Raw genomic sequence first — 13,025 nt, 5'->3', positions numbered from 1 at the left:
GAAAAGGAGAAATGCAATTACTATTGGCATTCTACTTATTTCTATAGAAGAAAATTTGTGCAGTTCTAGCGGTACTTTCTGAATGGACAATTTGCGAAATGAGAAATTTGTTCTATGCTGGGAATTCTCGTGAAAATATGAATAAATTAACATAAGAAATGAGAAAAGTTGCTTTCCCTATTGATATCATTTGCATCGCCTACTCTTCTAATGATATGCGGTTTCACATGATGGGTTATTCGCAATCAGAAGGCACCCTTTTGTGAAAAAATATGCCAATTTTTCAGCCTACTGACGGCATTAAATTGTTCGAACGGGCCTTTTCTGCAGAAGCATGAGTCTGATGACAGAAGTAAGTTCTGTAAAGCACCGATTACACACCAGCGCGAAATTATATAAACTCATAAGAAGATAACGGAGGCGATAGTAAAACAACAACGATTACGATCGAATCGTACATCCAGTTTGCAATCACTCGTAAAAAAACTCGTTCTGCTGTTCCATTGCCTTCTCAGATCATTAGCTATTATTGATTGCATAACGGGTTCCCCGTCATTTGTAACATATGAACATAGCAGGCGGGTTGGCTTTCTGAGCAATCAGTCTACTTGAAGACTATTTTGTACGGTTCCGCCTGCTTCGACTGGCGTTGCACATTCACACTGTCTGTAGTAGCTGCTGCTAGATGCAACATTTTTCATACTAAATGCACTTTTAAGGCCGACATGAAAATCATATTTTCTCATCTCGATGTCCGAGTACGGCTGCGGCCAGAGGCGTTTAAAGATAAGCCACGACTTTTCACATTAACCGCTTCGTTTGATTACGCTAGGAGGACCCACCACCGCGCAAAAGAAATTTTCACCCCAAAAAAAACAAAAACTTACGTTGCGACTGCAGAATGGTGGTTGCCTGACCTCCAGGAAAAGTTGCATTTCGTTTGTGGCGACCCTGCAAAAAAAAAACAAAAGATGGATGATTGATGACATTAGCGAACGAACGGAAATCATTATCAGCTCAGGTAGCGGATTGGTTTTTGTTTTTCAAATGTACCTTTGATTTCGGGAAGGCAGACAGAACGTTGAACCACCATTTGGTTTCCTCTGGGCAGGTGCCTTTGACAAATGTGACCCTTTCGGGGGCCGTTATGGCAATCGAGTGGGGATGGCTGGTGACGTCTTCGGCTGTGGTTACCTCGAGCACCTTGGTCATGTCCACAATTGCCTGGGGAATCGTTTCCGGCTGCGATAAGGAAAAAGTTGAATAGATTTAATGTTAGCAGTGAGAAGTAGCACCATGGCCTAATTAAAATTTAAGAAACTTTAAGGTTTAAATGGAAAAAGTGTTACCGAAATCAAATTCAAGTGATTTATAAACGTTGTGAATACAATCGTAGGAAATGCTTGGGCAAATTAACACAAAAACTCATATTCTGCAAAATGTGGGAAGAGAAATCAAATGGGTTTCAGAAAATTGGGCTACAATTGGTTCCGGTATCAAATTAGTCCCAGCTTTTCCTAGCTTACGGATCCGGACTCGAGGAAGTAGTTTGCGGTCGATAAAAATAATGATTTATTTGTGAGATGTAACCATTTTACTTTTCAAACTTTACATTATTCAATATATTAAAAGTTTGCATTCCAATTCTAAAATCATGTACATACGCATATAAATATGAAGCGTTTGGCAGAGAACTCCACGCTTTACTCCTCCATTTACTCTAGTATAAGGTTGCCAGACTTTTCTCTCACGTATCCGGGCCGAGCAAATCCAGCCAATTTTAACTTAAATCCTGCCATAATCCGGTCATTTGATTTCAAAATGTTCAACGCAAAATCCGTGCAAATTTGGTCAAAACCACGGAATTATTCAGTAAAAATCAAGAAGAAAACACTTTAAATATTTTGACGTAGAATTACGTCTTACGGCAACACTATAGGGGGGCAAATTGAAATTCGCGAACAGATCTCGCGTCACGAAAAACGCCTCTTTCACGGACATCTTTTCCGAACAACATTTTGGGTCGGCTAGATGCTGCACTAGATGCGAAGTTATAAAAAAGCAAGGATTGCCCCGACCCGGTTTCATTTGGTATTTGGTCTTTTTCCCGGTCGGTCGGTTGTTGCGACCAAAAATGTGTGCAATGCTGTTGAGAGAAGGCCGCTTGCTAGGATTGTGCTGTTTGAAGTTCTTCATCAGGACGACGAGGACAACTATGCTCGGCTGAGTAAACCATTTTCACTGAAACCTGGAGCATTCATTATGCTTCACCACCATCATGTTGAACTGGTGCAGCAGTGGCCTGGCATAGAGTTGCCAGTACATAAACATAACCTTGAAACATTCGGTTCCTTTGAGAAAATCAAACTCAAAGGCACCCAAAAGGCCAAAAGCCCACCAAACCACATCAGCATCGTCCAGATTCAACAATTTTTCACATCTGCGGGGTCAGCCAACTAAATGCTCCAAGCTACTTTACAAAGGCATGAGTCACTTTTAAAAAAAAAATCATTTTAATTTTTTTTTGTATGGCCACCTGTAATTTTTTTAATATTAAAAAATTTTACAACATTTGATTAAAATGATAAACCTTTCGTTACTTTTCGATTACGTTCTTCTATAGAGATGAAATTTGAAATAAAGTTTTTATTGTGCATGGCAAAGATAATTCCACGGTTCAAATCTTAAATCAGAACTTTGATAAAAAATTGAAAAGTAATTCGCGGTCCCGATTCCTGAACAGAAAAATTTCACGAAATTAAAATGTGTAGAAGTTTGAGTATGACACCATTCATTGACATATAATATTTATTCAAGCAAAAAATTTCATTGGAAAAACCTGAAAAAAAAATCACTCTCTAAATAATTTTATATTAAGTGCGCTTTTCATTAAAGTTCATTCGAATTTAACGCATAATATTGAATCTTTAAAGCTTTACTCCGAAGCGTTTGATAAAAAGCTTGAGGTTTGTAGTTGAAAAATTGCAGGCGCATTGGCTCAGTTGCATTGGATTTTGAAGCAGCTACAAATATTTTCCCGCCTTTTGCTATGCAATTGTCTAGAGCTACAATCAGTCTCAATTGGCCGTGATAGTTGATGAATGAATATATAATTCATATCAAAACGATCAAAATTTTCCGAGTAAAAAAATTTATTATGAAACATATCTTATTGACACAGGACCGGCTATCGTAATTCTACGTTAACCTTGCGGTCGGGGCTTATGTACAACCTCTTTAACTTTTTTTTTCATCAAATCACATCAGCAGATTTTCAATCGTTATTTTAGACTTCCAAAACACCAGTCATGATTACTTGGATAAAATTTGTCATAAAAAACTGCTATTTGAAAATTATAATAACTCAATTTGAGTTTTTTGTTAGATTTTAAAAATAAAGTTAAAAAATCCGGGCAAAATCCGGGTTTTCTCAACGAAATCCGGGCAATGGAGCCGGACTGTTTTTAAATTTTGTGTCAAATATCCGGGCAATTCCGGATAAATCCAGGCAACTTGGCAACCTTACTCTAATATCTTATGCGGTAATTACCACATGGTTGGCCTGGCCGTAGTAATATCTGCAAGGCGGTTTAAAATGTAACAGATATTATGTTGAAAAATAAAATGAAGGACATAAGTTTTTAATTTTCCAGAATGCTTACATGTTTTGGCTATGTTGGTGATAGAAGAAGAAGAAGAAAAAGAAGAAGAAGAAGAAGAATAAGACAATGTTCCGAAAATCGAAGCAGTCAATTTTTTCTTCTTCAACCAAATCATATAAACAATCATGCATGACAACGACGCTTCTGTATTTGAAACATTCCCGCAAAACATGATGTGGTAAAGAAAGACGCAGACTATCAGCAAAGAACGTCTCGATGGTGATTGCCTTCCTTGATGGTTTTCAACCTTCTAGGATCACAACTGATATGTATCAGTTCTGAGCGATGCATAAAGGTTTCAATATGATTTTTTAATTTTTCGCTTTGCGTAGAAGAACAAAATCATTACTAAGTAACCGCAATGAATTGTCCAGCATGTGCTATGGCTTCAGATTTTCTTTCTGAGACATTCATGATCGTCTATCAATAACGAACATTATCAACAATGATGCGAGGACAGGCGTTATTGAATGATTGTGGGAACGACGTTTAAAATTTATCATCAAGTATGTCGATCACCGTCGATTAGCCACGTGACGAATAGCAACGGTAGCCCCCGATGGGGCATTGTATATTTTTATGTATCTAGTTAGTGTTGATGTTCGACAAACATTCAACGGATATTTTCACCACGTGCGTATCACAGCACTCGGAGGTGTAAGTATTCTAGCTTGAAACGAATCCTGATTGCTTTTCTTGGGCGATTTTCCGAACATTGGAATAAGAATTAAAATTTATGAAACTTTAACGTTCCGTTCTTTCCGGGCTTTTATAAAATGCTGAAAAAATTACGCTCATTTCAAGGTGCTATTTAGTATAATACACGTACGCAGAAAAAAAATTTGACTATTACGTGTCACTGAAACTACAACCTTTAAAATAAATCAACCTGTAATTAACAAAACCTGTAATTTTAAATTGTTTTCCTTGAAAGTTAACGAAGATTCATTTATTATTACAGCAAATGTCCTGTAAAAAAGTTGTACACTGAAAATTAAATGTCACGTTATTTGTTTTTCGACCTGTAAAATGCTCCTGCTCCTGCTCCTTTTTGTTACAGGACATTTGCGTAATTTTACAGGAAATAATTTTTGCTGTGTAAGAACGCGAGTTGTACACAAGTTTCTTTAATGTGCATTGAAATATTACTTCTGTAAGTTACCGATCATTACAACAAAAATAATTGTAATTTTATGAACAGTTTTAAATAAGTATTGAGTAAAAACGTGTGCTGGAAAAAATTTTACACAGGAATAGAAAAATTCCCAGAAAAAATATTTTTTTGTTTTCTCAATTTCTCGAAAACCAAATAAACCTATCATTCCTATAACTTTGGAGCTTTTCTAAGCGATCACATTTCATCTTTATGTTCGTTCGCACTGTAAGTTTCCGCTTGTGGACAAACCACGCATGGCCTACTATTGTGTGGTGGTAGCCACAATATTAGGGTTAGTTGCCCTACTTTGGACCCATTAAGCGGTGGTTTTTAAATAATCGAGGTTTTCTCACGAATGGACGGGAAATTTATATCCTCCAGGAAGTTCATTTATAAGTCATGATCTTATCTGCAAGTTTCAATGAAAATTTTCAACATGGGTTTCGCCATTATTGAGAGATTTGCAAAGATATGGATGATTTAAATTTCCAACTTTGAACCTACTGTTCCTATTTTGGTACTGGACCGGTTCCTTACATTGGACCTAGAACTAAAACTTTTATAAAAAAATTGATTTTTAGAAAGAAAAATAAACAAATTTATTATAAATGTAAACTTAAATCAATTACTATCATAAAATAGTATTACAGCTTTTTAATACTTAAATAACTTATATTTCTGTAATAAATATCACAAACACTTTTATTCCCCGTCAGCTCTATCAGCAAAACGATAGCTGAAACTTGATTGTGTTTACTTACCTATAGTTTAATTGCGTAAATCTGGCAAAAATGTTGGAAATATTCAATATTGGTTCTGAATTATGCCCCAATTAAAAATTCGCAAAAATTGTTAATTTGTTGGTTTTGATACAAAGATTTGGTGACATCAGGTCTAAACATGGAACATCAAAGTCGAAAGTTTCCTATATATGGACCCTTTGCAAATTTTCCGAGTTTTCCATTGATTTTCATGAATTTTTGGAAAAATGGGTAGTATGGTTCATATTCTTCACAGTGGAAGTAATTTCCCTTTAAACTTTGGCTTTGAAAGTAAAAAATCGTGATTTTTCTTTAAACACTCTAATTTCTCAATACGCGCCCCACTAAATGAGCTGTCTGATTTACCACTGATGAAGAGGTACATTTTTAAAAACGTTGAAAATTTTTATCAGAAAGACTTTTAATGGCAAAAAACGGTATGGTAGGGTTCAGGAAGAATAAGAGTTCATTGTGTGCATAGGAATATCTTTATTTTATGCCAGCACAATGAATTATTTTCAATTTTCGGCATTTTAGGACTAAAGTAGGCTCTAGGTCCAAAGTAGGAGCACTCACCCTAGCTGTATCTACCACTGCAAAGTATGTAGTAGGCCCGAGATGAAATGTGATGAATAGTTTTTCAAATTAAAATTACCCTTCTAAACTTCTATTCGTCTATAATTGTTTAGTTCTTAAATAGTCTTTCTCGAAGAATATAAAATTTCACCGATATAGCCGATAATATATTTTCATAAAATAAATTAACCATGATTTTCTTCATTTCGAAAAATAATTCTCTTGGTACTGGGGTCCACCTTTGAAAAAAGTCGCCATCTCAAATGGGTTGAATAAGCCGTTTTTCTAAGGATATGCTCTATTTTTCCTTATACTAACATTTGCAATATTCGATTTTTTTAACATTTGATTTTGGCAATACAGTGAGCATTCTATACAAGCAACTAATCTGAACCAATTTTTTCAAAAAAGTTTCTTATGTAGAAAAAATTGCTTATATAGAAAAAAGGAATATAAATTTTAAGAAAAATCAGTTTTGTGGTTTATAGATAAATAAGCAGTTTTATATTTTATTACATACTTAAAATAATATTAATTAAGTCTTTTTAGATCTGCTTTTTCTCGAAATCGTCGCAAAACCAATGAGATCTTGCTTGTGAGGTTATTGCCCTCTTGCACAAAATGATTTTCCGGTATATTAAATTCTATTCCGTCGATCGATGAAAACAGACGTTCAAATGAACTCATGACAACGGATCGTGGGACATCATTCCAGGCTTCAATTATCAAAAATGCAACGTCTTTTAAATTAATATTTTTAAGAGCTGAGACCGTGTCGCTATTGCCGTTTACACATAACGCCAAGAGTGTTGACAGAAGAAGCTTTCGATACCGTTGCTTAAGGGATTTTATGACAATTTGGTCAAGTGGTTGCAACAAGGGTGTATTGTTGGGTGGAAAAAAAAATAACCTTAAGGTTTTCATCATGGGAAAAAGTGTTTGCTGTCCCATGACAGGTGGCATTATCGACCAATAAAATTGCTTTTACTGGTAAGCCTTTAGCTTCTAAGTGACGAGAAACTTCAGGGATGAATAAATCGTTGTACCACTCCTTAAAAAGCGCAGAAGTTTGCCAAGCATTTTTGGATGATTTGTAATACAGTGGTAAATTTACATTTTTAAAACACCGAGGATTTTTTAATTTTCCAATCATCATCAAACCCTTTTCCTTCATGGATTTTTCCGTCCTACAGCAGTTTTTTTGAAATTTCCGGTTTCGTCACAATTTTAGATCTGTTCCGGTAAAAACCTATTTTCGGCAATAATCTTTTTGAAATCGCTTCAATACTGATGTTATGAAATCGTTTGGTACATCTTTGTACCTGAAAATAATCACATTTTCGTAGATGACGGAAAGAATTAAAGAAACATAAGCTATCAAAGAACGAAAGAACATAAGCCGTAAATATCATGAATTTTTCGAAAAAGATACAACGGCTCACCGACAGGACTTGAACCTGCAATCTCCGCTTCAGTACAACGGCGCGTTAGCCAATTCCACCACGGTGAACGTGATGAAACCGGCGAACCCGAGCAATCGAGCTCTGCCGATCAACTGCTGGACCTTCTATCGAAAACACAATGTATATCCTGATAGCTTATGTTTCTTTAATTCTTTCCGTCATCTACGAAAATGTGATTATTTTCAGGTACAAAGATGTACCAAACGATTTCATAACATCAGTATTGATTTCAACAGAGCAACACCTCCCTGTGTAACTGGTCTGCTCGGAACCTTGAGCGGCACTGATTCGCTTCTACATCTGACCGTAAGTTGCGGCAAACCCGAAGCAATCGACCATGTGCTCGCTCGGCTTAAATCCCGAGTCGATGGGTGGGGTTAGAGAAACAAGAGATATCAATAGCGGGAAAGATCACATGCGGGATATACATTGTGTTTTCGATAGAAGGTCCAGCAGTTGATCGGCAGAGCTCGATTGCTCGGGTTCGCCGGTTTCATCACGTTCACCGTGGTGGAATTGGCTAACGCGCCGTTGTACTGAAGCGGAGATTGCAGGTTCAAGTCCTGTCGGTGAGCCGTTGTATCTTTTTCGAAAAATTCATGATATTTACGGCTTATGTTCTTTCGTTCTTTGATAGCTTATGTTTCTTTAATTCTTTCCGTCATCTACGAAAATGTGAAATCGCTTGTAAATGTAGCAGCACTCTCAGCATTGCAGGAAAGTTTTTCACTGGTAACCATCAAAATTCTTATGCCGTGGTGTTTTTTGTATTTATCATGCCAGCCATCACTGGCTGAAAATTCTTCGTGTCTATTGAGTGACCTTTATTAAATCTAGTGCTTTAACTTTGAGCATCTCGTTTGAAACCAATTCGTTTGCTTCTCTCCGTAGTAAAAACCATGCGTATAGTTTAACATCAAGATCAGGAATTTTTAATGGCTTCATTCGCTTGATTTTTTTTTGATTAACATACATTTTTGAGGCGAATTCTTCCAAGTTTTCCTCGTTATCCTCGTTAAAGTCGAGTTATGGATGTTGTAGCTTCTGCAGATCTCTGTCGTTGTCTTGCCATCTTGGAGTTCATTTATAATAAATAATTTTGTTTTCAAAGAAATTGATACTCTGCCTTTCTTCTCAATTTTTACGGAAGAATGAAAATTAAAATGAAAAATAAAACCATGGTTGCTTGTACAGAAATTTTGGAATAAAAAAAGTTGCTAATGCAGAGGTTGCTTCAATAGAATGTTGCTTGTGTAAAGGTTGCTTATAAGGAATGCTCACTGTATTATATTTTGGCAACATCCAATTTCGACGAATGTGCCAAAATCGATCGGAAATTCAAAAAAAAAAAAATAAGACACTCAAAAATGACAAAAATCATGAAAATTTCCTATAATTTAAAACCAAATATGTACAAACAAATATGACAAAAATGACTAAAAAATGATGGAGAATGAAAATTCTTAAAGCATAAAAAAAAATAGATAAAAAACTAAAAATCACTAAAAATGGCCAAAATTTACTTAAAGTTATGTGTAGGGGAGATAAGGGCATAACGGGCACCTAGGGCATAAAAAGCATTCCTTTTTTCTACAAATACACTAATTTTGCGCTTGATGTAACAAATATAACTGATGTAATTTAGAACACCCCCAAGCTTCTATCATTTCAAATCGGTTAATATTGACAGATAGCCAAAAGCAATGGGACCGTAAGCGATGCGTTTGCTATTCACATTTAAATACTTGTGAAGAGATTTTATTAAACGGAGTTACTACTAGGAGAGCAAAGAGATTAGTTAAATGAAAAATCATATTTTAAATTGGCAAAACAAGAAAATATAGAAGAATAAAGCTTGTGCAAATGCATGTACTACATATGCTCTATTGGCATACCCTTCTCGAGAGAAAATACGTACAAAAGTTCAAAAATACTAGCAAGAATTTAAAACTGATTCAGATTCAAAACATTTTCTTCCAATGGTTTGAACTCGAAAAACTTCTGAACTCTTCATGCAATAATTGACCTTGACCTATTTTCTCCCCCGCCCAGATACAGCCTCGCGTCGTACGACATGGACCAGTATCCCACCGTACGCCTCACCGTTTAGTGCAAAATGCATCGATAAATGAAAAAAAATCATCTTTACCAGGAATCGAACTCGAGTCTACTGATTACACCTCTCCGACACCTTACCAATAGGCCAAATCGTCTGATAAAACAAGTCAAGCTGTAGCTATATTAATATTCAGTTAACTTCATCGAGTCAAATTCGCTGCTAGATTCCCCGACAGAAAACGCTCATCGTGCCCCGATTAATGGTGCTTATACTGCCCCAGGGGGGGTTCTCATTATGCCTCTACAGTGACTAATTTTCAGCTTTCGGCAAAAAATTTTAAAATGCTTGTTGAAACGTTTTTATCTACTTTTTCAAGTTTCCTCCAATTAGGCAATACACTATTTGAGTGTCTGAATAAGAAACAATTATGTAATTCACATATTATAGCTGTTCTCTATGGTTAAATGAGCGTTTTCTTAAGGTGGCCATTATGCCCTTATCTCTCCTATGATAATAATTATAATTTTTTTTTTGAGTAATAAGTAAAAAAAATTCTAGAAAAAAACCGTTCGATTTTGGCTACATAAAATGTTCGGGCGTATTGCCAAAATCGAACATTATAAAGCTTGCTCCATTTATAAATGGAACAAACTTTTGCTCACATTGTGACGCTCCTGGTGGACGGATTTGGAAGATGTTGGCGCCTACGTGGAAATTTTGTCAGCTTCACGTATGTATTTTTGATACTCCTCAAATCGACAGTACTTTATAAACAATTAACATATGATCGAAAGAAAGGAAAAAATTATGCACAGTTATTTGGAAAATCCATTGTGGTCTGAATCTAGTCTAGCTAAACTGCTGAAATTGCTCAAAAATACCGTATGGCGCGTTTTCAAACGGTATAAAGAAACATTGACGACGGTTCAGAAACCGTCGGAGTGGAACTGTCGATCGGAAACTGCGTGATAAGATATTGAAGACAATTAAGAGGAATTCCAATCTCTCGGACCGTGATTATGACAGAAAATTCGGTGCTGCCCCTAATACCATTAGGAAAATTCGACTCCGGGAAAGAATCAAGTCGTATCGAGCAAGCAAACAGCCAAATCGGACCATAAAACAGAATAGTGTGGCCAAAATCTGTGAAGCTATACGAACTATACCAGAACTATACCACAAATGGTGTCTCCCAAAAACGAATTTTTCCGTTCATTCGATCCCACGACCATCCCATAATGTTTTGGCCAGATTTGGCAAGCTGTTATCACAGCAAAGTCGTTCAAGGATGGTATGCAGAGAAAGGGTCCAGTTTGTTCCGATAAATCTTAACCCACCCAAGCTGCCCCCAGTTCCCCCCTATTCAGAAATACTGGGATATCATGAATAGGAGACTGCTGTATTTAAATGCAATCCCCCCATGAAGGAAGCTTTGCAATGTGACATTAGCGTTTAACTTAATTTACCAAGAAAATTGAATGCAAAACTTGATCAAACAGTACAAGGAAGATTTTAATTCCACTCATTTAGTGACTGTCAGACATGTTTGTTACGGTTGTTTGGAAGCTTAGAGGGCTTTTGCATGCTGTCAGTCGAATACGATTTTGACGTACAATGATATATTTGTACATATTTGGTGGTCTCGTCTCAAAATGTGGATGTGAGGCCAAAGTACCACCCATGGCACATTTTATTGCATTTTTAAAAAATTATAAATTTTAAAATTCATATAAAATATTAATAATAAATAAGGAAATCCTGTTCATGTTAGCTTTCAAGGGAGTTTAACATTTTATATTTTATTCAAAAAGCTGTATAAAAGAGCGTAGTGGGCATCGCACCCTTCATTCCCCAAGACAAGAACAACAACAACAAAAAGACACAAAATCTGTCTGACGAAAATATTAAAATAACTTACGTGCTCATCCACCGAATATGTGAGCTCTCCATCATCGTACAGTACGAACCACCTCCGCTGCCATCGCTGCAAGGAAAAGAAGCAAAACATATTCGTTAATTAATTATGACAATCATAAATTCGTTGGTCGGATGGACTTTTGTCTGTTTTTTTTTTCTCCGGTTGTCCGAATACCAGCCTGTCCGTCTGTCTCTGTTCGGGCGTAATAAATTTGCCCATAAACGAATTGTATTGAAAGAATCGTAAATATCGCGGTATAAAAGATAGAGTTTCATTCGGAAAGTAAGATAAACTTTTTGTATCCGGCATCACAGCTTTGAAGGTAACAATAGCTGCCAAAATTTTCAGAATATTTAGACAAAGAATTGTCTGAAATAGGTATAATAAACATAGGCGTGACTTTTATGAAATGATACAAAGGACGATTTTCAACACTTTTGATTCTTTTGGTTGAATATTTTGAGAAACAAGAAGATTTGAGCATGAAACAAACGGAAAACCTCAAATCCGACAATCGATCCAAAACTGGATAGTAGAACGGACGAATATTTTATCGGTTTGAGGCTCGACTTCCATCTGTACCGTTGAGCCGTCAACACGTACGCCGGAGCATCGTATCGTTGCTGTGTACCTGCAGGAACATTTTACATTATTTATTTTTTCCTTACCTGTATTTCAATCAGCACTTTTCAGTGCTAAAATTATTTTCATTTTCTTTTATTCATATTTTCTCTTTTCTTTCCAGCATGGGGAAGTCTTCGGCCGGCTCAAGGGCCGGAAGAAAACGGATTGCTGAACCTAATCCAGGGCCATCTGCCAAAAAAGTTGAAATTTCCAATTCATTCGATGTCCTTCATAACATCGGTGATGAGGAAATATTCATATTTAATTCTGATAAGAGTACTAAGAAACCTTCTTCTTCTTCTTATACTCTTAAAAACGAAAAGATTCCACCAATAACGGTCACGATTCCTGACTTCAATGCCTTTCGAAAAGAAATCGTCACTTCCGTCAAGGATGTGAAGATTTCTTTTCAGATCGGTCGAAGGGGAACTGCTCGTATATTGGCGGAATCTTTTAATGATTTTCAAAAAATTTTAAATTATTTGAATAATAAAAAACACCAATTTTTTACGTACGACACTAGAGGTGATCGTCCTTTTAAAGTTGTACTTCGTGGTCTCACCGGCGATCAGACACCGGATGAGATCACAAATGAATTAAATTCTTTGTTAGGTTTTTCTCCAATTCAAGTAATTCAAATGAGGAAACGAACCAACACGAATAATACCAGTAGTGTTGGTTTTGCTCCTGAACTTTATTTGATCCATTTTAAAAAGGATCAGGTTAATAATTTGAAAATTTTGGAAAAGGCTCGTCTTATGTTTCATTGTCGAGTAAAATTTGAACCTTTTCGTAAATCCCATACC

General features: G+C 36.1%; 1 protein-coding gene across 5 annotated transcripts in view; it reads right to left on the bottom strand.

The window, feature by feature from the left end:
• The window catches only part of LOC129746801 (protein outspread), a 609,098-nt gene that overhangs the window by 108,965 nt on the left and 487,108 nt on the right, over window positions 1-13,025 (bottom strand). For all 5 annotated transcript variants that reach the window (XM_055740681.1, XM_055740680.1, XM_055740684.1 and 2 more), the window contains 3 exons: window positions 11,596-11,661; window positions 1,054-1,242; window positions 888-951 (listed from right to left, as the gene is read on the bottom strand). In XM_055740681.1, coding sequence (XP_055596656.1) covers window positions 888-951; window positions 1,054-1,242; window positions 11,596-11,661 — 319 coding nt within the window. The remainder of the gene's footprint in view (window positions 1-887; window positions 952-1,053; window positions 1,243-11,595; window positions 11,662-13,025) is intronic.

The sequence above is a fragment of the Uranotaenia lowii genome, chromosome 2, assembly GCF_029784155.1.
Source record: "Uranotaenia lowii strain MFRU-FL chromosome 2, ASM2978415v1, whole genome shotgun sequence".
Taxonomy (NCBI): domain Eukaryota; kingdom Metazoa; phylum Arthropoda; class Insecta; order Diptera; family Culicidae; genus Uranotaenia; species Uranotaenia lowii.
This window is presented reverse-complemented; position numbering and strand designations above follow the sequence as displayed.